At 57.9% G+C, this 26,574-nt stretch overlaps 6 protein-coding genes across 6 annotated transcripts; all 6 read right to left on the bottom strand.

The window, feature by feature from the left end:
- Positions 1–2,966: 2,966 nt before the first annotated feature.
- On the bottom strand, positions 2,967–4,433 carry LOC129405873 (ubiquitin carboxyl-terminal hydrolase 17-like protein 6). The gene has a single exon (XM_055143556.1). It carries the CDS (start codon positions 4,431–4,433, stop codon positions 2,967–2,969), a length of 1,467 nt encoding a protein of 488 aa, XP_054999531.1.
- A 2,838-nt stretch (positions 4,434–7,271) lies between these two features.
- Positions 7,272–8,738, bottom strand: LOC129405874 (ubiquitin carboxyl-terminal hydrolase 17-like protein 6). The gene has a single exon (XM_055143557.1). The coding sequence runs from the start codon at positions 8,736–8,738 to the stop codon at positions 7,272–7,274; it is 1,467 nt and encodes a 488-aa protein (XP_054999532.1).
- A 2,838-nt stretch (positions 8,739–11,576) lies between these two features.
- On the bottom strand, positions 11,577–13,043 carry LOC129405875 (ubiquitin carboxyl-terminal hydrolase 17-like protein 6). Its single transcript, XM_055143558.1, has one exon. It carries the CDS (start codon positions 13,041–13,043, stop codon positions 11,577–11,579), a length of 1,467 nt encoding a protein of 488 aa, XP_054999533.1.
- Positions 13,044–15,895: 2,852 nt separating this feature from the next.
- LOC129405876 (ubiquitin carboxyl-terminal hydrolase 17-like protein 6) lies at positions 15,896–17,362 on the bottom strand. The gene has a single exon (XM_055143559.1). The coding sequence runs from the start codon at positions 17,360–17,362 to the stop codon at positions 15,896–15,898; it is 1,467 nt and encodes a 488-aa protein (XP_054999534.1).
- A 2,852-nt stretch (positions 17,363–20,214) lies between these two features.
- Positions 20,215–21,681, bottom strand: LOC129405877 (ubiquitin carboxyl-terminal hydrolase 17-like protein 6). Its single transcript, XM_055143560.1, has one exon. The coding sequence runs from the start codon at positions 21,679–21,681 to the stop codon at positions 20,215–20,217; it is 1,467 nt and encodes a 488-aa protein (XP_054999535.1).
- Positions 21,682–24,533: 2,852 nt separating this feature from the next.
- Positions 24,534–26,000, bottom strand: LOC129405878 (ubiquitin carboxyl-terminal hydrolase 17-like protein 6). Its single transcript, XM_055143561.1, has one exon. The coding sequence runs from the start codon at positions 25,998–26,000 to the stop codon at positions 24,534–24,536; it is 1,467 nt and encodes a 488-aa protein (XP_054999536.1).
- Between the last annotated feature and the right edge of the window lie 574 nt (positions 26,001–26,574).

Raw genomic sequence — 26,574 nt, forward strand, 5'->3', positions numbered from 1 at the left:
CGCTCTGTCTCCAGAGGCTCATCGGAAACAGAGGCATGCGCGTGCGCGATAGCACACACAGGCTCACAAACAGTACACACACGCACAACTCTCTTCTCTTTCTCTCATACGAAAAGTTTCTCTAGCACTAACTTCGAAGGTATCACAAATGTGTGTCTGTAAGAGAGAAAGACAGGGAGTCAGAGAGAGACAGACACAGACACAGAGAGTCAGTGAGAAATGGCATCCACATCCAAAACCCTGCACCCTTCCTTCCTTTGGTGGGTATGTTGAGGGAAAAATCACCAAATGACTTTGGAAGTAAGTTTTAGAAGGGTTATGTGGAAAAAGTATTATATAAAATATAATTAATATTCGTCAGATTTAATCGATATGTTATAAATATATATGATCACTGTCATCCTGTTGCTCATTGATTTCTTCGAGTGGCCACTAGTAACATTTTCATTGTGAGCCTTGTTGTGACTGTTTTTGGCATATCGAATATGCCACGGGTAGCTTGACAGGCTCTGCCGTGCGTGCAAGATACTCTTGGGCCCTAAGGGACGCTCTGTCTCCAGAGCCCTTCGGACTGGCCCAGCACCTCCTCAGGCATGCTCCTCTGCTGCACATTACACGGAGATAGTCTATCTTGTAGAGGCATCAAAAGGTAGAACCGAAGAAAGGGATGGATAAATCCGCTCCATACACAGCAACTCGGGAACACTGAACACATGCTAGGTGCGTGAGAGAGAACTGCCCCGAGAGCCCTCGGACAACAGAACGTGACGAAGCCGTCATCTCCCCCTCCCCCCAGGAGGAATCTTTGGCTTTTTTGACAACACCCCTTCCACCCACACTCGCTTGAATTTTTCACACCAGCCCAGCTCAGGTCCTGCATCCACTCACATATGGTTTCATGGGATGGGAGGAGGAAATCCCTGAGCACAGAGTCAGGAGAAAGTCGTGAGCTAGCTGGGTGTGAGTAAACCCAACGAAACAATGCAAACAAAAAAGAATTACGCCAATACACATTTTTAAAATTGCTTTCATTTTATTTTATTCTTTATTGAATCACCGTGGGGAAAGTTACAAAGCTTACAGGTTGAAGTCTCAGTTATGCGATGATGAAACACCCATCCATTCACCAGTGCAAGTATCCCACCACCAAGAATCACGGTATACCTCCCCTCTTCCCGCCACCTCCCCAGCCCCCCACCGCGCCAGTACACTTTTATAAAAGTCATGTTCATTAAAGTGTCTAGGATCACACAAAAGTTATAAATCAAATGTATAAAGTCGCAAACAATTGTCTACAGCTGGAAATCAACCGAGAGATGGTACAGCCCATAAGGCTTCCCCGGAGCACATTTCCGAGTGCTGCACCAGGTCAACCACCACCCCGCTTAGGTCCAGGGTCCCAGGGGGCCCTAAGGGACGCTCTGTCTCCAGAGGCTCATCGGAAACAGAGGCATGCGCGTGCGCGATAGCACACACAGGCTCACAAACAGTACACACACGCACAACTCTCTTCGCTTTCTCTCATACGAAAAGTTTCTCTAGCACTAACTTCGAAGGTATCACAAGTGTGTGTCTGTAAGCGAGAGAGACAGGGAGACAGAGAGAGACAGAAACAGACACAGAGAGTCAGTGAGAAATGGCATCCACATCCAAAACCCTGCACCCTTCCTTCCTTTGGTGGGTATGTTGAGAGAAAAATCACCAAATGACTTTGGAAGTAAGTTTTAGAAGGGTTATGTGGAAAAAGTATTATATAAAATATGATTAATATTCGTCAGATTTAATCGATATGTTATAAATATATATGATCACTGTCATCCAGTTGCTCATTGATTTGTTCGAGTGGCCACTAGTAACATTTTCATTGTGAGCCTTGTTGTGACTGTTTTTGGCATATCGAATATGCCACGGGTAGCTTGACAGGCTCTGCCGTGCGTGCAAGATACTCTTGGGCCCTACGGGACGCTCTGTCTCCAGAGCCCTTCGGACTGGCCCAGCACCTCCTCAGGCATGCTCCTCTGCTGCACATTACACGGAGATAGTCTATCTTGTAGAGGCATCTAAAGGTAGAACCGAAGAAAGGGATGGATAAATCCGCTCCATACACAGCAGCTCGGGAACACTGAACACAAGCTTGGTGCGTGAGAGAGAACTGCCCCGAGAGCCCTCGGACAACAGAACGTGACGCAGCCGTCATCTCCCCCTCCCCCCAGGAGGAATCTTTGTCTTTTTTGACAACACCCCTTCCACCCACACTCGCTTGTATTTTTCACACCAGCCCAGCTCAGGTCCTGCATCCACTCACATATGGTTTCATGGGATGGGAGGAGGAAATCCCTGAGCACAGAGTCAGGAGAAAGTCGTGAGCATTGCTGGGTGTGAGCAAACCCAACGAAACAATGCAAACAAAAAAGAATTACGCCAGTACACATTTTTAAAATTGCTTCCATTTTATTTTATTCTTTACTGAATCACCGTGTGGAAAGTTACAAATCTTACAGGTTGAACTATCAGTTATGCGATGCTGAAACACCCATCCATTCACCAGTGCACGTATCACACCACCAAGAATCACGGTATACCTCCCCTCTTCCCGCCACCTCCCCAGCCCCCCAACGCGCCAGTACACTTTTATAAAAGTCATGTTCATTAAAGTGTCTAGGATCACACAAAAGTTTTAAATCAAATGTATAAAGTAGCAAACAATTGTCCACAGCTGGAAATCAACCGAGAGATGGTACAGCCCATAAGGCTCCCCCGGAGCACAGTTCTGAGTGCCGCACCCGGATCATCACCACCCTCCCCCCCCCACCCGACACTAGGACTTATGTTTGCGCGTCCCGGCAAAGACTAAGGGGTGCGAAGCGGCCACCCACATGCTGGGTCATAGGAAAATCGTCTCGGCAGGCAGCAGAGGGCAGACGCTTGGTGCCGTGGTGCTGGATCTGGCGCCGGCCGCTGGGCTGTCAGAGGCGGGGCCCCCGTGGGAGCTGAAGGCTGTGCAGGACCCGCAGGCTTTTCTGGCCTTTCCTGCTCTTCCTCTTGGCGGCCGTGGCACACGTTTCTGGGGCAGCTTTCCGGGGCTCAGGCTGCTCCCAGGGCGCCCCGTGGCTGTGTCTGGAGCGGTGGATGACCACTGCGTTGGCGGGCAGGGCGGCAACCGTCCTCCTGAGGCCGGGCGGCGGCTTGGGCCGGCTCTGCTCCTGCAGCCGCCTCCAGCAGTCCAGGCTGATGGCAGAAGAGTCCTCGCAAGGCTCGAGGTGGCCAGACACCGAGGGCTCGCGGTCCCTGGCAGGACGGCCCGGCCGCTCCCTGGGCATCGCCGAGGCCCCGCAGCCTGGCCCCTCCGGCCCGGCCCAGCCCCAGTCGCCGCCGACTCTCTCCCACTCGGCCTTCTGCGCGTAGAAGAGGACGTAGGCCTGCTGGCTGAGGACGCGGGACGCGTCGCAGGCGCTGACCCTGGCGTCGTCCATCTGGTACCACTGGCCGTCCCCCGCTCTGACGTAGCACAGGTAGTGGCCACCGTGAGAGCTCCAGCCCGTGTGCACCAGGACGGCGTAGAGCACGTACGCGAGAGGCCCCTCCTGGCGCTCCGACGTGCAGCCGCCCACGTCCAGGCACTCGGGGTAGCTCACGTGCCCAGCCAGCTTGGCGTCGCCGCCCTGGCAGAACCTCTTCAGCACCAGCATCAGGACCCGCGAGGCCGCGTGCAGGGTCAGCGTCTTGGTGGCGGGCGTCTTCTGGCCGCAGGTGCCGCACAGGTAGGCGTCCTCCCCCTCCAGTCTCTCGGGCCTCACCAGCTCTCGCAGGGCTTGGGCCACGCTCGGCGCCGCTCCCACGTCCAGCGCCACGTCCAGGTAAGGTTCAAAGGTGTCGGAGACGGCCAGGCAGCGCAGACACTGCACCTGGGACCGCCAGCGGCCTCCAAAGATGCCCGGGATGTCGGCCGGCTCCCGCCCGCCGTCCTGCGGGCAGCCTTGCTGCATGGCGTCCAGCGTGAACATGAGGAACTCGTGCGCGTCTTCCTGCCGCTCCCTGTGGAATCCGGCCAGCAGCGAGGGGCACGGCGCGAGGACCTCCCCGGGGTGGCGCCGGGCCCGGCCGATGTGCGCCCGCACGCCGCACGACCTGCAGCAGGGCCGCTGGCCGTGGGCGCCGCCATGAAGCCCGGACGCTGCCCAGCTGGCCAGGGCCGGGGTGTAGGTCAGACACTGCAGGGCGGCGTTCACGTAGCAGCTGTTCCCGACGTTCCGCAGCCCGGCTCCCACGGCACGCCCCATCTTCCCCTGGGGAGGGAGAGCCTTGGCGCCAGCCCGGCCCTGGCCCTGGCCCGGGGGAGCCAGACCCACCTGGGACGTCGGGCCCGGCGACTGTAGGGCCGTGGCGCTGCAGACTTCAGCGTTCTTGCTGCTCCAGGATTCGGCGTGTGCCATCTCTTGCCTTGGGGGGAAAGCTGCCCGGTGCAGAGAAGGGGCCTCCGTGCCCCCAGAACTCGGCGACCAAGACTTCGTCGGAACGACGACTTCCCTTGGCAGAGCGCTGGAGAGAAGCCCGAACTCCTGGCAGAGCGCTGGAGAGAAGCCCGAACTCCTGGCAGAGCGCTGGAGAGAGGCCCAACCTCCTGGCAGAGCGCTGGAGAGAAGCCCAACCTCCTGGCGGGCGAGTCCCTAAATACTGTCTGGCCTGACCCAGCAGCCCCTGGACGAGACCCACCCATCTCCAACCTGTCCAATCCCAATGACGGGAGAGTGAGTGTGTGACCAATCCCTCAGCTCACCTGACCCCCAAGCGGACGTCCACAGCAGGCTGTGGCAAGCATAGAGGGTGGCCGGTCCAGGGGGCCCTAAGGGACGCTCTGTCTCCAGAGCCCTTCGGACTGGCCCAGCACCTCCTCAGGCATGCTCCTCTGCTGCACATTACACGGAGATAGTCTATCTTGTAGAGGCATCAAAACGTAGAACCGAAGAAAGGGATGGATAAATCCGCTCCATACACAGCAACTCGGGAACACTGAACACATGCTAGGTGCGTGAGAGAGAACTGCCCCGAGAGCCCTCGGACAACAGAACGTGACGAAGCCGTCATCTCCCCCTCCCCCCAGGAGGAATCTTTGGCTTTTTTGACAACACCCCTTCCACCCACACTCGCTTGTATTTTTCACACCAGCCCAGCTCAGGTCCTGCATCCACTCACATATGGTTTCATGGGATGGGAGGAGGAAATCCCTGAGCACAGAGTCAGGAGAAAGTCGTGAGCTAGCTGGGTGTGAGCAAACCCAACGAAACAATGCAAACAAAAAAGAATTACGCCAGTGCACATTTTTAAAATTGCTTTCATTTTATTTTATTCTTTATTGAATCACCGTGGGGAAAGTTACAAAGCTTACAGGTTGAAGTCTCAGTTATGCGATGCTGAAACACCCATCCATTCACCAGTGCAAGTATCCCACCACCAAGAATCATGGTATACCTCCCCTCTTCCCGCCACCTCCCCAGCCCCCCACCGCGCCAGTACACTTTTATAAAAGTCTTGTTCATTAAAGTGTCTAGGATCACACAAAAGTTATAAATCAAATGTATAAAGTCGCAAACAATTGTCTACAGCTGGAAATCAACCGAGAGATGGTACAGCCCATAAGGCTTCCCCGGAGCACATTTCCGAGTGCTGCACCAGGTCAACCACCACCCCGCTTAGGCCCAGGGTCCCAGGGGGCCCTAAGGGACGCTCTGTCTCCAGAGGCTCATCGGAAACAGAGGCATGCGCGTGCGCGATAGCACACACAGGCTCACAAACAGTACACACACGCACAACTCTCTTCTCTTTCTCTCATACGAAAAGTCTCTCTAGCACTAACTTCGAAGGTATCACAAGTGTGTGTCTGTAAGAGAGAGAGACAGGGAGACAGAGAGAGACAGACACAGACACAGAGAGTCAGTGAGAAATGGCATCCACATCCAAAACCCTGCACCCTTCCTTCCTTTGGTGGGTATGTTGAGGGAAAAATCACCAAATGACTTTGGAAGTAAGTTTTAGAAGGGTTATGTGGAAAAAGTATTATATAAAATATAATTAATATTCGTCAGATTTAATCGATATGTTATAAATATATATGATCACTGTCATCCTGTTGCTCATTGATTTGTTCGAGTGGCCACTAGTAACATTTTCATTGTGAGCCTTGTTGTGACTGTTTTTGGCATATCGAATATGCCACGGGTAGCTTGACAGGCTCTGCCGTGCGTGCAAGATACTCTTGGGCCCTACGGGACGCTCTGTCTCCAGAGCCCTTCGGACTGGCCCAGCACCTCCTCAGGCATGCTCCTCTGCTGCACATTACACGGAGATAGTCTATCTTGTAGAGGCATCTAAAGGTAGAACCGAAGAAAGGGATGGATAAATCCGCTCCATACACAGCAGCTCGGGAACACTGAACACAAGCTTGGTGCGTGAGAGAGAACTGCCCCGAGAGCCCTCGGACAACAGAACGTGACGCAGCCGTCATCTCCCCCTCCCCCCAGGAGGAATCTTTGTCTTTTTTGACAACACCCCTTCCACCCACACTCGCTTGTATTTTTCACACCAGCCCAGCTCAGGTCCTGCATCCACTCACATATGGTTTCATGGGATGGGAGGAGGAAATCCCTGAGCACAGAGTCAGGAGAAAGTCGTGAGCATTGCTGGGTGTGAGCAAACCCAACGAAACAATGCAAACAAAAAAGAATTACGCCAGTACACATTTTTAAAATTGCTTCCATTTTATTTTATTCTTTACTGAATCACCGTGTGGAAAGTTACAAATCTTACAGGTTGAACTATCAGTTATGCGATGCTGAAACACCCATCCATTCACCAGTGCACGTATCACACCACCAAGAATCACGGTATACCTCCCCTCTTCCCGCCACCTCCCCAGCCCCCCAACGCGCCAGTACACTTTTATAAAAGTCATGTTCATTAAAGTGTCTAGGATCACACAAAAGTTTTAAATCAAATGTATAAAGTAGCAAACAATTGTCCACAGCTGGAAATCAACCGAGAGATGGTACAGCCCATAAGGCTCCCCCGGAGCACAGTTCTGAGTGCCGCACCCGGATCATCACCACCCTCCCCCCCCCACCCGACACTAGGACTTATGTTTGCGCGTCCCGGCAAAGACTAAGGGGTGCGAAGCGGCCACCCACATGCTGGGTCATAGGAAAATCGTCTCGGCAGGCAGCAGAGGGCACACGCTTGGTGCCGTGGTGCTGGATCTGGCGCCGGCCGCTGGGCTGTCAGAGGCGGGGCCCCCGTGGGAGCTGAAGGCTGTGCAGGACCCGCAGGCTTTTCTGGCCTTTCCTGCTCTTCCTCTTGGCGGCCGTGGCACACGTTTCTGGGGCAGCTTTCCGGGGCTCAGGCTGCTCCCAGGGCGCCCCGTGGCTGTGTCTGGAGCGGTGGATGACCACTGCGTTGGCGGGCAGGGCGGCAACCGTCCTCCTGAGGCCGGGCGGCGGCTTGGGCCGGCTCTGCTCCTGCAGCCGCCTCCAGCAGTCCAGGCTGATGGCAGAAGAGTCCTCGCAAGGCTCGAGGTGGCCAGACACCGAGGGCTCGCGGTCCCTGGCAGGACGGCCCGGCCGCTCCCTGGGCATCGCCGAGGCCCCGCAGCCTGGCCCCTCCGGCCCGGCCCAGCCCCAGTCGCCGCCGACTCTCTCCCACTCGGCCTTCTGCGCGTAGAAGAGGACGTAGGCCTGCTGGCTGAGGACGCGGGACGCGTCGCAGGCGCTGACCCTGGCGTCGTCCATCTGGTACCACTGGCCGTCCCCCGCTCTGACGTAGCACAGGTAGTGGCCACCGTGAGAGCTCCAGCCCGTGTGCACCAGGACGGCGTAGAGCACGTACGCGAGAGGCCCCTCCTGGCGCTCCGACGTGCAGCCGCCCACGTCCAGGCACTCGGGGTAGCTCACGTGCCCAGCCAGCTTGGCGTCGCCGCCCTGGCAGAACCTCTTCAGCACCAGCATCAGGACCCGCGAGGCCGCGTGCAGGGTCAGCGTCTTGGTGGCGGGCGTCTTCTGGCCGCAGGTGCCGCACAGGTAGGCGTCCTCCCCCTCCAGTCTCTCGGGCCTCACCAGCTCTCGCAGGGCTTGGGCCACGCTCGGCGCCGCTCCCACGTCCAGCGCCACGTCCAGGTAAGGTTCAAAGGTGTCGGAGACGGCCAGGCAGCGCAGACACTGCACCTGGGACCGCCAGCGGCCTCCAAAGATGCCCGGGATGTCGGCCGGCTCCCGCCCGCCGTCCTGCGGGCAGCCTTGCTGCATGGCGTCCAGCGTGAACATGAGGAACTCGTGCGCGTCTTCCTGCCGCTCCCTGTGGAATCCGGCCAGCAGCGAGGGGCACGGCGCGAGGACCTCCCCGGGGTGGCGCCGGGCCCGGCCGATGTGCGCCCGCACGCCGCACGACCTGCAGCAGGGCCGCTGGCCGTGGGCGCCGCCATGAAGCCCGGACGCTGCCCAGCTGGCCAGGGCCGGGGTGTAGGTCAGACACTGCAGGGCGGCGTTCACGTAGCAGCTGTTCCCGACGTTCCGCAGCCCGGCTCCCACGGCACGCCCCATCTTCCCCTGGGGAGGGAGAGCCTTGGCGCCAGCCCGGCCCTGGCCCTGGCCCGGGGGAGCCAGACCCACCTGGGACGTCGGGCCCGGCGACTGTAGGGCCGTGGCGCTGCAGACTTCAGCGTTCTTGCTGCTCCAGGATTCGGCGTGTGCCATCTCTTGCCTTGGGGGGAAAGCTGCCCGGTGCAGAGAAGGGGCCTCCGTGCCCCCAGAACTCGGCGACCAAGACTTCGTCGGAACGACGACTTCCCTTGGCAGAGCGCTGGAGAGAAGCCCGAACTCCTGGCAGAGCGCTGGAGAGAAGCCCGAACTCCTGGCAGAGCGCTGGAGAGAGGCCCAACCTCCTGGCAGAGCGCTGGAGAGAAGCCCAACCTCCTGGCGGGCGAGTCCCTAAATACTGTCTGGCCTGACCCAGCAGCCCCTGGACGAGACCCACCCATCTCCAACCTGTCCAATCCCAATGACGGGAGAGTGAGTGTGTGACCAATCCCTCAGCTCACCTGACCCCCAAGCGGACGTCCACAGCAGGCTGTGGCAAGCATAGAGGGTGGCCGGTCCAGGGGGCCCTAAGGGACGCTCTGTCTCCAGAGCCCTTCGGACTGGCCCAGCACCTCCTCAGGCATGCTCCTCTGCTGCACATTACACGGAGATAGTCTATCTTGTAGAGGCATCAAAACGTAGAACCGAAGAAAGGGATGGATAAATCCGCTCCATACACAGCAACTCGGGAACACTGAACACATGCTAGGTGCGTGAGAGAGAACTGCCCCGAGAGCCCTCGGACAACAGAACGTGACGAAGCCGTCATCTCCCCCTCCCCCCAGGAGGAATCTTTGGCTTTTTTGACAACACCCCTTCCACCCACACTCGCTTGTATTTTTCACACCAGCCCAGCTCAGGTCCTGCATCCACTCACATATGGTTTCATGGGATGGGAGGAGGAAATCCCTGAGCACAGAGTCAGGAGAAAGTCGTGAGCTAGCTGGGTGTGAGCAAACCCAACGAAACAATGCAAACAAAAAAGAATTACGCCAGTGCACATTTTTAAAATTGCTTTCATTTTATTTTATTCTTTATTGAATCACCGTGGGGAAAGTTACAAAGCTTACAGGTTGAAGTCTCAGTTATGCGATGCTGAAACACCCATCCATTCACCAGTGCAAGTATCCCACCACCAAGAATCATGGTATACCTCCCCTCTTCCCGCCACCTCCCCAGCCCCCCACCGCGCCAGTACACTTTTATAAAAGTCTTGTTCATTAAAGTGTCTAGGATCACACAAAAGTTATAAATCAAATGTATAAAGTCGCAAACAATTGTCTACAGCTGGAAATCAACCGAGAGATGGTACAGCCCATAAGGCTTCCCCGGAGCACATTTCCGAGTGCTGCACCAGGTCAACCACCACCCCGCTTAGGCCCAGGGTCCCAGGGGGCCCTAAGGGACGCTCTGTCTCCAGAGGCTCATCCGAAAAAGAGGCATGCGCGTGCGCGATAGCACACACAGGCTCACAAACAGTACACACACGCACAACTCTCTTCTCTTTCTCTCATACGAAAAGTCTCTCTAGCACTAACTTCGAAGGTATCACAAGTGTGTGTCTGTAAGAGAGAGAGACAGGGAGACAGAGAGAGACAGACACAGACACAGAGAGTCAGTGAGAAATGGCATCCACATCCAAAACCCTGCACCCTTCCTTCCTTTGGTGGGTATGTTGAGGGAAAAATCACCAAATGACTTTGGAAGTAAGTTTTAGAAGGGTTATGTGGAAAAAGTATTATATAAAATATAATTAATATTCGTCAGATTTAATCGATATGTTATAAATATATATGATCACTGTCATCCTGTTGCTCATTGATTTGTTCGAGTGGCCACTAGTAACATTTTCATTGTGAGCCTTGTTGTGACTGTTTTTGGCATATCGAATATGCCACGGGTAGCTTGACAGGCTCTGCCGTGCGTGCAAGATACTCTTGGGCCCTAAGGGACGCTCTGTCTCCAGAGCCCTTCGGACTGGCCCAGCACCTCCTCAGGCATGCTCCTCTGCTGCACATTACACGGAGATAGTCTATCTTGTAGAGGCATCTAAAGGTAGAACCGAAGAAAGGGATGGATAAATCCGCTCCATACACAGCAGCTCGGGAACACTGAACACAAGCTTGGTGCGTGAGAGAGAACTGCCCCGAGAGCCCTCGGACAACAGAACGTGACGCAGCCGTCATCTCCCCCTCCCCCCAGGAGGAATCTTTGTCTTTTTTGACAACACCCCTTCCACCCACACTCGCTTGTATTTTTCACACCAGCCCAGCTCAGGTCCTGCATCCACTCACATATGGTTTCATGGGATGGGAGGAGGAAATCCCTGAGCACAGAGTCACGAGAAAGTCGTGAGCATTGCTGGGTGTGAGCAAACCCAACGAAACAATGCAAACAAAAAAGAATTACGCCAGTACACATTTTTAAAATTGCTTCCATTTTATTTTATTCTTTACTGAATCACCGTGTGGAAAGTTACAAATCTTACAGGTTGAACTATCAGTTATGCGATGCTGAAACACCCATCCATTCACCAGTGCACGTATCACACCACCAAGAATCACGGTATACCTCCCCTCTTCCCGCCACCTCCCCAGCCCCCCAACGCGCCAGTACACTTTTATAAAAGTCATGTTCATTAAAGTGTCTAGGATCACACAAAAGTTTTAAATCAAATGTATAAAGTAGCAAACAATTGTCCACAGCTGGAAATCAACCGAGAGATGGTACAGCCCATAAGGCTCCCCCGGAGCACAGTTCTGAGTGCCGCACCCGGATCATCACCACCCTCCCCCCCCCACCCGACACTAGGACTTATGTTTGCGCGTCCCGGCAAAGACTAAGGGGTGCGAAGCGGCCACCCACATGCTGGGTCATAGGAAAATCGTCTCGGCAGGCAGCAGAGGGCAGACGCTTGGTGCCGTGGTGCTGGATCTGGCGCCGGCCGCTGGGCTGTCAGAGGCGGGGCCCCCGTGGGAGCTGAAGGCTGTGCAGGACCCGCAGGCTTTTCTGGCCTTTCCTGCTCTTCCTCTTGGCGGCCGTGGCACACGTTTCTGGGGCAGCTTTCCGGGGCTCAGGCTGCTCCCAGGGCGCCCCGTGGCTGTGTCTGGAGCGGTGGATGACCACTGCGTTGGCGGGCAGGGCGGCAACCGTCCTCCTGAGGCCGGGCGGCGGCTTGGGCCGGCTCTGCTCCTGCAGCCGCCTCCAGCAGTCCAGGCTGATGGCAGAAGAGTCCTCGCAAGGCTCGAGGTGGCCAGACACCGAGGGCTCGCGGTCCCTGGCAGGACGGCCCGGCCGCTCCCTGGGCATCGCCGAGGCCCCGCAGCCTGGCCCCTCCGGCCCGGCCCAGCCCCAGTCGCCGCCGACTCTCTCCCACTCGGCCTTCTGCGCGTAGAAGAGGACGTAGGCCTGCTGGCTGAGGACGCGGGACGCGTCGCAGGCGCTGACCCTGGCGTCGTCCATCTGGTACCACTGGCCGTCCCCCGCTCTGACGTAGCACAGGTAGTGGCCACCGTGAGAGCTCCAGCCCGTGTGCACCAGGACGGCGTAGAGCACGTACGCGAGAGGCCCCTCCTGGCGCTCCGACGTGCAGCCGCCCACGTCCAGGCACTCGGGGTAGCTCACGTGCCCAGCCAGCTTGGCGTCGCCGCCCTGGCAGAACCTCTTCAGCACCAGCATCAGGACCCGCGAGGCCGCGTGCAGGGTCAGCGTCTTGGTGGCGGGCGTCTTCTGGCCGCAGGTGCCGCACAGGTAGGCGTCCTCCCCCTCCAGTCTCTCGGGCCTCACCAGCTCTCGCAGGGCTTGGGCCACGCTCGGCGCCGCTCCCACGTCCAGCGCCACGTCCAGGTAAGGTTCAAAGGTGTCGGAGACGGCCAGGCAGCGCAGACACTGCACCTGGGACCGCCAGCGGCCTCCAAAGATGCCCGGGATGTCGGCCGGCTCCCGCCCGCCGTCCTGCGGGCAGCCTTGCTGCATGGCGTCCAGCGTGAACATGAGGAACTCGTGCGCGTCTTCCTGCCGCTCCCTGTGGAATCCGGCCAGCAGCGAGGGGCACGGCGCGAGGACCTCCCCGGGGTGGCGCCGGGCCCGGCCGATGTGCGCCCGCACGCCGCACGACCTGCAGCAGGGCCGCTGGCCGTGGGCGCCGCCATGAAGCCCGGACGCTGCCCAGCTGGCCAGGGCCGGGGTGTAGGTCAGACACTGCAGGGCGGCGTTCACGTAGCAGCTGTTCCCGACGTTCCGCAGCCCGGCTCCCACGGCACGCCCCATCTTCCCCTGGGGAGGGAGAGCCTTGGCGCCAGCCCGGCCCTGGCCCTGGCCCGGGGGAGCCAGACCCACCTGGGACGTCGGGCCCGGCGACTGTAGGGCCGTGGCGCTGCAGACTTCAGCGTTCTTGCTGCTCCAGGATTCGGCGTGTGCCATCTCTTGCCTTGGGGGGAAAGCTGCCCGGTGCAGAGAAGGGGCCTCCGTGCCCCCAGAACTCGGCGACCAAGACTTCGTCGGAACGACGACTTCCCTTGGCAGAGCGCTGGAGAGAAGCCCGAACTCCTGGCAGAGCGCTGGAGAGAAGCCCGAACTCCTGGCAGAGCGCTGGAGAGAGGCCCAACCTCCTGGCAGAGCGCTGGAGAGAAGCCCAACCTCCTGGCGGGCGAGTCCCTAAATACTGTCTGGCCTGACCCAGCAGCCCCTGGACGAGACCCACCCATCTCCAACCTGTCCAATCCCAATGACGGGAGAGTGAGTGTGTGACCAATCCCTCAGCTCACCTGACCCCCAAGCGGACGTCCACAGCAGGCTGTGGCAAGCATAGAGGGTGGCCGGTCCAGGGGGCCCTAAGGGACGCTCTGTCTCCAGAGCCCTTCGGACTGGCCCAGCACCTCCTCAGGCATGCTCCTCTGCTGCACATTACACGGAGATAGTCTATCTTGTAGAGGCATCAAAACGTAGAACCGAAGAAAGGGATGGATAAATCCGCTCCATACACAGCAACTCGGGAACACTGAACACATGCTAGGTGCGTGAGAGAGAACTGCCCCGAGAGCCCTCGGACAACAGAACGTGACGAAGCCGTCATCTCCCCCTCCCCCCAGGAGGAATCTTTGGCTTTTTTGACAACACCCCTTCCACCCACACTCGCTTGTATTTTTCACACCAGCCCAGCTCAGGTCCTGCATCCACTCACATATGGTTTCATGGGATGGGAGGAGGAAATCCCTGAGCACAGAGTCAGGAGAAAGTCGTGAGCTAGCTGGGTGTGAGCAAACCCAACGAAACAATGCAAACAAAAAAGAATTACGCCAGTGCACATTTTTAAAATTGCTTTCATTTTATTTTATTCTTTATTGAATCACCGTGGGGAAAGTTACAAAGCTTACAGGTTGAAGTCTCAGTTATGCGATGCTGAAACACCCATCCATTCACCAGTGCAAGTATCCCACCACCAAGAATCATGGTATACCTCCCCTCTTCCCGCCACCTCCCCAGCCCCCCACCGCGCCAGTACACTTTTATAAAAGTCTTGTTCATTAAAGTGTCTAGGATCACACAAAAGTTATAAATCAAATGTATAAAGTCGCAAACAATTGTCTACAGCTGGAAATCAACCGAGAGATGGTACAGCCCATAAGGCTTCCCCGGAGCACATTTCCGAGTGCTGCACCAGGTCAACCACCACCCCGCTTAGGCCCAGGGTCCCAGGGGGCCCTAAGGGACGCTCTGTCTCCAGAGGCTCATCCGAAAAAGAGGCATGCGAGTGCGCGATAGTACACACAGGCTCACAAACAGTACACACACGCACAACTCTCTTCTCTTTCTCTCATACGAAAAGTCTCTCTAGCACTAACTTCGAAGGTATCACAAGTGTGTGTCTGTAAGAGAGAGAGACAGGGAGACAGAGAGAGACAGAAACAGACACAGAGAGTCAGTGAGAAATGGCATCCACATCCAAAACCCTGCACCCTTCCTTCCTTTGGTGGGTATGTTGAGGGAAAAATCACCAAATGACTTTGGAAGTAAGTTTTAGAAGGGTTATGTGGAAAAAGTATTATATAAAATATAATTAATATTCGTCAGATTTAATCGATATGTTATAAATATATATGATCACTGTCATCCTGTTGCTCATTGATTTGTTCGAGTGGCCACTAGTAACATTTTCATTGTGAGCCTTGTTGTGACTGTTTTTGGCATATCGAATATGCCACGGGTATCTTGACAGGCTCTGCCGTGCGTGCAAGATACTCTTGGGCCCTACGGGACGCTCTGTCTCCAGAGCCCTTCGGACTGGCCCAGCACCTCCTCAGGCATGCTCCTCTGCTGCACATTACACGGAGATAGTCTATCTTGTAGAGGCATCTAAAGGTAGAACCGAAGAAAGGGATGGATAAATCCGCTCCATACACAGCAGCTCGAGAACACTGAACACAAGCTTGGTGCGTGAGAGAGAACTGCCCCGAGAGCCCTCGGACAACAGAACGTGACGAAGCCGTCATCTCCCCCTCCCCCCAGGAGGAATCTTTGTCTTTTTTGACAACACCCCTTCCACCCACACTCGCTTGTATTTTTCACACCAGCCCAGCTCAGGTCCTGCATCCACTCACATATGGTTTCATGGGATGGGAGGAGGAAATCCCTGAGCACAGAGTCAGGAGAAAGTCGTGAGCATTGCTGGGTGTGAGCAAACCCAACGAAACAATGCAAACAAAAAAGAATTACGCCAGTACACATTTTTAAAATTTCATTCATTTTATTTTATTCTTTATTGAATCACCGTGGGCAAAGTTACAAAGCTTACAGGTTGAAGTCTCAGTTATGCGATGCTGAAACACCCATCCATTCACCAGTGCACGTATCCCACCACCAAGTATCACGGTATACCTCCCCCCTTCCCCCCACCTCCCTAGCCCCCCACCGCGCATGTGTAACTACGCCAGTACACTTTTATAAACGTCATGTTCACTAAAATGTCTAGGATCACACAAAAGTTACAAATCAAATGTATAAAGTAGCAAACAATTGTCCACAGCTGGAAATCAACCGAGAGATGGTACAGCCCATAAGGCTCCCCCGGAGCACAGTTCTGAGTGCCGCACCCGGATCATCACCACCCTCCCCCCCCCACCCGACACTAGGACTTATGTTTGCGCGTCCCGGCAAAGACTAAGGGGTGCGAAGCGGCCACCCACATGCTGGGTCATAGGAAAATCGTCTCGGCAGGCAGCAGAGGGCAGACGCTTGGTGCCGTGGTGCTGGATCTGGCGCCGGCCGCTGGGCTGTCAGAGGCGGGGCCCCCGTGGGAGCTGAAGGCTGTGCAGGACCCGCAGGCTTTTCTGGCCTTTCCTGCTCTTCCTCTTGGCGGCCGTGGCACACGTTTCTGGGGCAGCTTTCCGGGGCTCAGGCTGCTCCCAGGGCGCCCCGTGGCTGTGTCTGGAGCGGTGGATGACCACTGCGTTGGCGGGCAGGGCGGCAACCGTCCTCCTGAGGCCGGGCGGCGGCTTGGGCCGGCTCTGCTCCTGCAGCCGCCTCCAGCAGTCCAGGCTGATGGCAGAAGAGTCCTCGCAAGGCTCGAGGTGGCCAGACACCGAGGGCTCGCGGTCCCTGGCAGGACGGCCCGGCCGCTCCCTGGGCATCGCCGAGGCCCCGCAGCCTGGCCCCTCCGGCCCGGCCCAGCCCCAGTCGCCGCCGACTCTCTCCCACTCGGCCTTCTGCGCGTAGAAGAGGACGTAGGCCTGCTGGCTGAGGACGCGGGACGCGTCGCAGGCGCTGACCCTGGCGTCGTCCATCTGGTACCACTGGCCGTCCCCCGCTCTGACGTAGCACAGGTAGTGGCCACCGTGAGAGCTCCAGCCCGTGTGCACCAGGACGGCGTAGAGCACGTACGCGAGAGGCCCCTCCTGGCGCTCCGACGTGCAGCCGCCCACGTCCAGGCACTCGGGGTAGCTCACGTGCCCAGCCAGCTTGGCGTCGCCGCCCTGGCAGAACCTCTTCAGCACCAGCATCAGGACCCGCGAGGCCGCGTGCAGGGTCAGCGTCTTGGTGGCGGGCGTCTTCTGGCCGCAGGTGCCGCACAGGTAGGCGTCCTCCCCCTCCAGTCTCTCGGGCCTCACCAGCTCTCGCAGGGCTTGGGCCACGCTCGGCGCCGCTCCCACGTCCAGCGCCACGTCCAGGTAAGGTTCAAAGGTGTCGGAGACGGCCAGGCAGCGCAGACACTGCACCTGGGACCGCCAGCGGCCTCCAAAGATGCCCGGGATGTCGGCCGGCTCCCGCCCGCCGTCCTGCGGGCAGCCTTGCTGCATGGCGTCCAGCGTGAACATGAGGAACTCGTGCGCGTCTTCCTGCCGCTCCCTGTGGAATCCGGCCAGCAGCGAGGGGCACGGCGCGAGGACCTCCCCGGGGTGGCGCCGGGCCCGGCCGATGTGCGCCCGCACGCCGCACGACCTGCAGCAGGGCCGCTGGCCGTGGGCGCCGCCATGAAGCCCGGACGCTGCCCAGCTGGCCAGGGCCGGGGTGTAGGTCAGACACTGCAGGGCGGCGTTCACGTAGCAGCTGTTCCCGACGTTCCGCAGCCCGGCTCCCACGGCACGCCCCATCTTCCCCTGGGGAGGGAGAGCCTTGGCGCCAGCCCGGCCCTGGCCCTGGCCCGGGGGAGCCAGACCCACCTGGGACGTCGGGCCCGGCGACTGTAGGGCCGTGGCGCTGCAGACTTCAGCGTTCTTGCTGCTCCAGGATTCGGCGTGTGCCATCTCTTGCCTTGGGGGGAAAGCTGCCCGGTGCAGAGAAGGGGCCTCCGTGCCCCCAGAACTCGGCGACCAAGACTTCGTCGGAACGACGACTTCCCTTGGCAGAGCGCTGGAGAGAAGCCCGAACTCCTGGCAGAGCGCTGGAGAGAAGCCCGAACTCCTGGCAGAGCGCTGGAGAGAGGCCCAACCTCCTGGCAGAGCGCTGGAGAGAAGCCCAACCTCCTGGCGGGCGAGTCCCTAAATACTGTCTGGCCTGACCCAGCAGCCCCTGGACGAGACCCACCCATCTCCAACCTGTCCAATCCCAATGACGGGAGAGTGAGTGTGTGACCAATCCCTCAGCTCACCTGACCCCCAAGCGGACGTCCACAGCAGGCTGTGGCAAGCATAGAGGGTGGCCGGTCCAGGGGGCCCTAAGGGACGCTCTGTCTCCAGAGCCCTTCGGACTGGCCCAGCACCTCCTCAGGCATGCTCCTCTGCTGCACATTACACGGAGATAGTCTATCTTGTAGAGGCATCAAAACGTAGAACCGAAGAAAGGGATGGATAAATCCGCTCCATACACAGCAACTCGGGAACACTGAACACATGCTAGGTGCGTGAGAGAGAACTGCCCCGAGAGCCCTCGGACAACAGAACGTGACGAAGCCGTCATCTCCCCCTCCCCCCAGGAGGAATCTTTGGCTTTTTTGACAACACCCCTTCCACCCACACTCGCTTGTATTTTTCACACCAGCCCAGCTCAGGTCCTGCATCCACTCACATATGGTTTCATGGGATGGGAGGAGGAAATCCCTGAGCACAGAGTCAGGAGAAAGTCGTGAGCTAGCTGGGTGTGAGCAAACCCAACGAAACAATGCAAACAAAAAAGAATTACGCCAGTGCACATTTTTAAAATTGCTTTCATTTTATTTTATTCTTTATTGAATCACCGTGGGGAAAGTTACAAAGCTTACAGGTTGAAGTCTCAGTTATGCGATGCTGAAACACCCATCCATTCACCAGTGCAAGTATCCCACCACCAAGAATCATGGTATACCTCCCCTCTTCCCGCCACCTCCCCAGCCCCCCACCGCGCCAGTACACTTTTATAAAAGTCTTGTTCATTAAAGTGTCTAGGATCACACAAAAGTTATAAATCAAATGTATAAAGTCGCAAACAATTGTCTACAGCTGGAAATCAACCGAGAGATGGTACAGCCCATAAGGCTTCCCCGGAGCACATTTCCGAGTGCTGCACCAGGTCAACCACCACCCCGCTTAGGCCCAGGGTCCCAGGGGGCCCTAAGGGACGCTCTGTCTCCAGAGGCTCATCCGAAAAAGAGGCATGCGAGTGCGCGATAGTACACACAGGCTCACAAACAGTACACACACGCACAACTCTCTTCTCTTTCTCTCATACGAAAAGTCTCTCTAGCACTAACTTCGAAGGTATCACAAGTGTGTGTCTGTAAGAGAGAGAGACAGGGAGACAGAGAGAGACAGAAACAGACACAGAGAGTCAGTGAGAAATGGCATCCACATCCAAAACCCTGCACCCTTCCTTCCTTTGGTGGGTATGTTGAGGGAAAAATCACCAAATGACTTTGGAAGTAAGTTTTAGAAGGGTTATGTGGAAAAAGTATTATATAAAATATAATTAATATTCGTCAGATTTAATCGATATGTTATAAATATATATGATCACTGTCATCCTGTTGCTCATTGATTTGTTCGAGTGGCCACTAGTAACATTTTCATTGTGAGCCTTGTTGTGACTGTTTTTGGCATATCGAATATGCCACGGGTATCTTGACAGGCTCTGCCGTGCGTGCAAGATACTCTTGGGCCCTACGGGACGCTCTGTCTCCAGAGCCCTTCGGACTGGCCCAGCACCTCCTCAGGCATGCTCCTCTGCTGCACATTACACGGAGATAGTCTATCTTGTAGAGGCATCTAAAGGTAGAACCGAAGAAAGGGATGGATAAATCCGCTCCATACACAGCAGCTCGAGAACACTGAACACAAGCTTGGTGCGTGAGAGAGAACTGCCCCGAGAGCCCTCGGACAACAGAACGTGACGCAGCCGTCATCTCCCCCTCCCCCCAGGAGGAATCTTTGTCTTTTTTGACAACACCCCTTCCACCCACACTCGCTTGTATTTTTCACACCAGCCCAGCTCAGGTCCTGCATCCACTCACATATGGTTTCATGGGATGGGAGGAGGAAATCCCTGAGCACAGAGTCAGGAGAAAGTCGTGAGCATTGCTGGGTGTGAGCAAACCCAACGAAACAATGCAAACAAAAAAGAATTACGCCAGTACACATTTTTAAAATTTCATTCATTTTATTTTATTCTTTATTGAATCACCGTGGGCAAAGTTACAAAGCTTACAGGTTGAAGTCTCAGTTATGCGATGCTGAAACACCCATCCATTCACCAGTGCACGTATCCCACCACCAAGTATCACGGTATACCTCCCCCCTTCCCCCCACCTCCCTAGCCCCCCACCGCGCATGTGTAACTACGCCAGTACACTTTTATAAACGTCATGTTCACTAAAATGTCTAGGATCACACAAAAGTTACAAATCAAATGTATAAAGTAGCAAACAATTGTCCACAGCTGGAAATCAACCGAGAGATGGTACAGCCCATAAGGCTCCCCCGGAGCACAGTTCTGAGTGCCGCACCCGGATCATCACCACCCTCCCCCCCCCACCCGACACTAGGACTTATGTTTGCGCGTCCCGGCAAAGACTAAGGGGTGCGAAGCGGCCACCCACATGCTGGGTCATAGGAAAATCGTCTCGGCAGGCAGCAGAGGGCAGACGCTTGGTGCCGTGGTGCTGGATCTGGCGCCGGCCGCTGGGCTGTCAGAGGCGGGGCCCCCGTGGGAGCTGAAGGCTGTGCAGGACCCGCAGGCTTTTCTGGCCTTTCCTGCTCTTCCTCTTGGCGGCCGTGGCACACGTTTCTGGGGCAGCTTTCCGGGGCTCAGGCTGCTCCCAGGGCGCCCCGTGGCTGTGTCTGGAGCGGTGGATGACCACTGCGTTGGCGGGCAGGGCGGCAACCGTCCTCCTGAGGCCGGGCGGCGGCTTGGGCCGGCTCTGCTCCTGCAGCCGCCTCCAGCAGTCCAGGCTGATGGCAGAAGAGTCCTCGCAAGGCTCGAGGTGGCCAGACACCGAGGGCTCGCGGTCCCTGGCAGGACGGCCCGGCCGCTCCCTGGGCATCGCCGAGGCCCCGCAGCCTGGCCCCTCCGGCCCGGCCCAGCCCCAGTCGCCGCCGACTCTCTCCCACTCGGCCTTCTGCGCGTAGAAGAGGACGTAGGCCTGCTGGCTGAGGACGCGGGACGCGTCGCAGGCGCTGACCCTGGCGTCGTCCATCTGGTACCACTGGCCGTCCCCCGCTCTGACGTAGCACAGGTAGTGGCCACCGTGAGAGCTCCAGCCCGTGTGCACCAGGACGGCGTAGAGCACGTACGCGAGAGGCCCCTCCTGGCGCTCCGACGTGCAGCCGCCCACGTCCAGGCACTCGGGGTAGCTCACGTGCCCAGCCAGCTTGGCGTCGCCGCCCTGGCAGAACCTCTTCAGCACCAGCATCAGGACCCGCGAGGCCGCGTGCAGGGTCAGCGTCTTGGTGGCGGGCGTCTTCTGGCCGCAGGTGCCGCACAGGTAGGCGTCCTCCCCCTCCAGTCTCTCGGGCCTCACCAGCTCTCGCAGGGCTTGGGCCACGCTCGGCGCCGCTCCCACGTCCAGCGCCACGTCCAGGTAAGGTTCAAAGGTGTCGGAGACGGCCAGGCAGCGCAGACACTGCACCTGGGACCGCCAGCGGCCTCCAAAGATGCCCGGGATGTCGGCCGGCTCCCGCCCGCCGTCCTGCGGGCAGCCTTGCTGCATGGCGTCCAGCGTGAACATGAGGAACTCGTGCGCGTCTTCCTGCCGCTCCCTGTGGAATCCGGCCAGCAGCGAGGGGCACGGCGCGAGGACCTCCCCGGGGTGGCGCCGGGCCCGGCCGATGTGCGCCCGCACGCCGCACGACCTGCAGCAGGGCCGCTGGCCGTGGGCGCCGCCATGAAGCCCGGACGCTGCCCAGCTGGCCAGGGCCGGGGTGTAGGTCAGACACTGCAGGGCGGCGTTCACGTAGCAGCTGTTCCCGACGTTCCGCAGCCCGGCTCCCACGGCACGCCCCATCTTCCCCTGGGGAGGGAGAGCCTTGGCGCCAGCCCGGCCCTGGCCCTGGCCCGGGGGAGCCAGACCCACCTGGGACGTCGGGCCCGGCGACTGTAGGGCCGTGGCGCTGCAGACTTCAGCGTTCTTGCTGCTCCAGGATTCGGCGTGTGCCATCTCTTGCCTTGGGGGGAAAGCTGCCCGGTGCAGAGAAGGGGCCTCCGTGCCCCCAGAACTCGGCGACCAAGACTTCGTCGGAACGACGACTTCCCTTGGCAGAGCGCTGGAGAGAAGCCCGAACTCCTGGCAGAGCGCTGGAGAGAAGCCCGAACTCCTGGCAGAGCGCTGGAGAGAGGCCCAACCTCCTGGCAGAGCGCTGGAGAGAAGCCCAACCTCCTGGCGGGCGAGTCCCTAAATACTGTCTGGCCTGACCCAGCAGCCCCTGGACGAGACCCACCCATCTCCAACCTGTCCAATCCCAATGACGGGAGAGTGAGTGTGTGACCAATCCCTCAGCTCACCTGACCCCCAAGCGGACGTCCACAGCAGGCTGTGGCAAGCATAGAGGGTGGCCGGTCCAGGGGGCCCTAAGGGACGCTCTGTCTCCAGAGCCCTTCGGACTGGCCCAGCACCTCCTCAGGCATGCTCCTCTGCTGCACATTACACGGAGATAGTCTATCTTGTAGAGGCATCAAAACGTAGAACCGAAGAAAGGGATGGATAAATCCGCTCCATACACAGCAACTCGGGAACACTGAACACATGCTAGGTGCGTGAGAGAGAACTGCCCCGAGAGCCCTCGGACAACAGAACGTGACGAAGCCGTCATCTCCCCCTCCCCCCAGGAGGAATCTTTGGCTTTTTTGACAACACCCCTTCCACCCACACTCGCTTGTATTTTTCACACCAGCCCAGCTCAGGTCCTGCATCCACTCACATATGGTTTCATGGGATGGGAGGAGGAAATCCCTGAGCACAGAGTCAGGAGAAAGTCGTGAGCTAGCTGGGTGTGAGCAAACCCAACGAAACAATGCAAACAAAAAAGAATTACGCCAGTGCACATTTTTAAAATTGCTTTCATTTTATTTTATTCTTTATTGAATCACCGTGGGGAAAGTTACAAAGCTTACAGGTTGAAGTCTCAGTTATGCGATGCTGAAACACCCATCCATTCACCAGTGCAAGTATCCCACCACCAAGAATCATGGTATACCTCCCCTCTTCCCGCCACCTCCCCAGCCCCCCACCGCGCCAGTACACTTTTATAAAAGTCTTGTTCATTAAAGTGTCTAGGATCACACAAAAGTTATAAATCAAATGTATAAAGTCGCAAACAATTGTCTACAGCTGGAAATCAACCGAGAGATGGTACAGCCCATAAGGCTTCCCCGGAGCACATTTCCGAGTGCTGCACCAGGTCAACCACCACCCCGCTTAGGCCCAGGGTCCCAGGGGGCCCTAAGGGACGCTCTGTCTCCAGAGGCTCATCCGAAAAAGAGGCATGCGAGTGCGCGATAGTACACACAGGCTCACAAACAGTACACACACGCACAACTCTCTTCTCTTTCTCTCATACGAAAAGTCTCTCTAGCACTAACTTCGAAGGTATCACAAGTGTGTGTCTGTAAGAGAGAGAGACAGGGAGACAGAGAGAGACAGAAACAGACACAGAGAGTCAGTGAGAAATGGCATCCACATCCAAAACCCTGCACCCTTCCTTCCTTTGGTGGGTATGTTGAGGGAAAAATCACCAAATGACTTTGGAAGTAAGTTTTAGAAGGGTTATGTGGAAAAAGTATTATATAAAATATAATTAATATTCGTCAGATTTAATCGATATGTTATAAATATATATGATCACTGTCATCCTGTTGCTCATTGATTTGTTCGAGTGGCCACTAGTAACATTTTCATTGTGAGCCTTGTTGTGACTGTTTTTGGCATATCGAATATGCCACGGGTATCTTGACAGGCTCTGCCGTGCGTGCAAGATACTCTTGGGCCCAAAGGGACGCTCTGTCTCCAGAGCCCTTCGGACTGGCCCAGCACCTCCTCAGGCATGCTCCTCTGCTGCACATTACACGGAGATAGTCTATCTTGTAGAGGCATCTAAAGGTAGAACCGAAGAAAGGGATGGATAAATCCGCTCCATACACAGCAGCTCGAGAACACTGAACACAAGCTTGGTGCGTGAGAGAGAACTGCCCCGAGAGCCCTCGGACAACAGAACGTGACGCAGCCGTCATCTCCCCCTCCCCCCAGGAGGAATCTTTGTCTTTTTTGACAACACCCCTTCCACCCACACTCGCTTGTATTTTTCACACCAGCCCAGCTCAGGTCCTGCATCCACTCACATATGGTTTCATGGGATGGGAGGAGGAAATCCCTGAGCACAGAGTCAGGAGAAAGTCGTGAGCATTGCTGGGTGTGAGCAAACCCAACGAAACAATGCAAACAAAAAAGAATTACGCCAGTACACATTTTTAAAATTTCATTCATTTTATTTTATTCTTTATTGAATCACCGTGGGCAAAGTTACAAAGCTTACAGGTTGAAGTCTCAGTTATGCGATGCTGAAACACCCATCCATTCACCAGTGCACGTATCCCACCACCAAGTATCACGGTATACCTCCCCCCTTCCCCCCACCTCCCTAGCCCCCCACCGCGCATGTGTAACTACGCCAGTACACTTTTATAAACGTCATGTTCACTAAAATGTCTAGGATCACACAAAAGTTACAAATCAAATGTATAAAGTAGCAAACAATTGTCCACAGCTGGAAATCAACCGAGAGATGGTACAGCCCATAAGGCTCCCCCGGAGCACAGTTCTGAGTGCCGCACCCGGATCATCACCACCCTCCCCCCCCCACCCGACACTAGGACTTATGTTTGCGCGTCCCGGCAAAGACTAAGGGGTGCGAAGCGGCCACCCACATGCTGGGTCATAGGAAAATCGTCTCGGCAGGCAGCAGAGGGCAGACGCTTGGTGCCGTGGTGCTGGATCTGGCGCCGGCCGCTGGGCTGTCAGAGGCGGGGCCCCCGTGGGAGCTGAAGGCTGTGCAGGACCCGCAGGCTTTTCTGGCCTTTCCTGCTCTTCCTCTTGGCGGCCGTGGCACACGTTTCTGGGGCAGCTTTCCGGGGCTCAGGCTGCTCCCAGGGCGCCCCGTGGCTGTGTCTGGAGCGGTGGATGACCACTGCGTTGGCGGGCAGGGCGGCAACCGTCCTCCTGAGGCCGGGCGGCGGCTTGGGCCGGCTCTGCTCCTGCAGCCGCCTCCAGCAGTCCAGGCTGATGGCAGAAGAGTCCTCGCAAGGCTCGAGGTGGCCAGACACCGAGGGCTCGCGGTCCCTGGCAGGACGGCCCGGCCGCTCCCTGGGCATCGCCGAGGCCCCGCAGCCTGGCCCCTCCGGCCCGGCCCAGCCCCAGTCGCCGCCGACTCTCTCCCACTCGGCCTTCTGCGCGTAGAAGAGGACGTAGGCCTGCTGGCTGAGGACGCGGGACGCGTCGCAGGCGCTGACCCTGGCGTCGTCCATCTGGTACCACTGGCCGTCCCCCGCTCTGACGTAGCACAGGTAGTGGCCACCGTGAGAGCTCCAGCCCGTGTGCACCAGGACGGCGTAGAGCACGTACGCGAGAGGCCCCTCCTGGCGCTCCGACGTGCAGCCGCCCACGTCCAGGCACTCGGGGTAGCTCACGTGCCCAGCCAGCTTGGCGTCGCCGCCCTGGCAGAACCTCTTCAGCACCAGCATCAGGACCCGCGAGGCCGCGTGCAGGGTCAGCGTCTTGGTGGCGGGCGTCTTCTGGCCGCAGGTGCCGCACAGGTAGGCGTCCTCCCCCTCCAGTCTCTCGGGCCTCACCAGCTCTCGCAGGGCTTGGGCCACGCTCGGCGCCGCTCCCACGTCCAGCGCCACGTCCAGGTAAGGTTCAAAGGTGTCGGAGACGGCCAGGCAGCGCAGACACTGCACCTGGGACCGCCAGCGGCCTCCAAAGATGCCCGGGATGTCGGCCGGCTCCCGCCCGCCGTCCTGCGGGCAGCCTTGCTGCATGGCGTCCAGCGTGAACATGAGGAACTCGTGCGCGTCTTCCTGCCGCTCCCTGTGGAATCCGGCCAGCAGCGAGGGGCACGGCGCGAGGACCTCCCCGGGGTGGCGCCGGGCCCGGCCGATGTGCGCCCGCACGCCGCACGACCTGCAGCAGGGCCGCTGGCCGTGGGCGCCGCCATGAAGCCCGGACGCTGCCCAGCTGGCCAGGGCCGGGGTGTAGGTCAGACACTGCAGGGCGGCGTTCACGTAGCAGCTGTTCCCGACGTTCCGCAGCCCGGCTCCCACGGCACGCCCCATCTTCCCCTGGGGAGGGAGAGCCTTGGCGCCAGCCCGGCCCTGGCCCTGGCCCGGGGGAGCCAGACCCACCTGGGACGTCGGGCCCGGCGACTGTAGGGCCGTGGCGCTGCAGACTTCAGCGTTCTTGCTGCTCCAGGATTCGGCGTGTGCCATCTCTTGCCTTGGGGGGAAAGCTGCCCGGTGCAGAGAAGGGGCCTCCGTGCCCCCAGAACTCGGCGACCAAGACTTCGTCGGAACGACGACTTCCCTTGGCAGAGCGCTGGAGAGAAGCCCGAACTCCTGGCAGAGCGCTGGAGAGAAGCCCGAACTCCTGGCAGAGCGCTGGAGAGAGGCCCAACCTCCTGGCAGAGCGCTGGAGAGAAGCCCAACCTCCTGGCGGGCGAGTCCCTAAATACTGTCTGGCCTGACCCAGCAGCCCCTGGACGAGACCCACCCATCTCCAACCTGTCCAATCCCAATGACGGGAGAGTGAGTGTGTGACCAATCCCTCAGCTCACCTGACCCCCAAGCGGACGTCCACAGCAGGCTGTGGCAAGCATAGAGGGTGGCCGGTCCAGGGGGCCCTAAGGGACGCTCTGTCTCCAGAGCCCTTCGGACTGGCCCAGCACCTCCTCAGGCATGCTCCTCTGCTGCACATTACACGGAGATAGTCTATCTTGTAGAGGCATCAAAACGTAGAACCGAAGAAAGGGATGGATAAATCCGCTCCATACACAGCAACTCGGGA

This window comes from Sorex araneus, chromosome 6, assembly GCF_027595985.1.
Source record: "Sorex araneus isolate mSorAra2 chromosome 6, mSorAra2.pri, whole genome shotgun sequence".
Taxonomy (NCBI): Eukaryota; Metazoa; Chordata; class Mammalia; order Eulipotyphla; family Soricidae; genus Sorex; species Sorex araneus.

Excerpts from the sequence above, each read along its gene's own strand:
- LOC129405873 (XM_055143556.1), bottom strand. The coding sequence starts at position 4,433 with ATGGCACACGCCGAATCCTGGAGCAGCAAGAACGCTGAAGTCTGCAGC.
- LOC129405874 (XM_055143557.1), bottom strand. The coding sequence starts at position 8,738 with ATGGCACACGCCGAATCCTGGAGCAGCAAGAACGCTGAAGTCTGCAGC.
- LOC129405875 (XM_055143558.1), bottom strand. The coding sequence starts at position 13,043 with ATGGCACACGCCGAATCCTGGAGCAGCAAGAACGCTGAAGTCTGCAGC.
- LOC129405876 (XM_055143559.1), bottom strand. The coding sequence starts at position 17,362 with ATGGCACACGCCGAATCCTGGAGCAGCAAGAACGCTGAAGTCTGCAGC.
- LOC129405877 (XM_055143560.1), bottom strand. The coding sequence starts at position 21,681 with ATGGCACACGCCGAATCCTGGAGCAGCAAGAACGCTGAAGTCTGCAGC.
- LOC129405878 (XM_055143561.1), bottom strand. The coding sequence starts at position 26,000 with ATGGCACACGCCGAATCCTGGAGCAGCAAGAACGCTGAAGTCTGCAGC.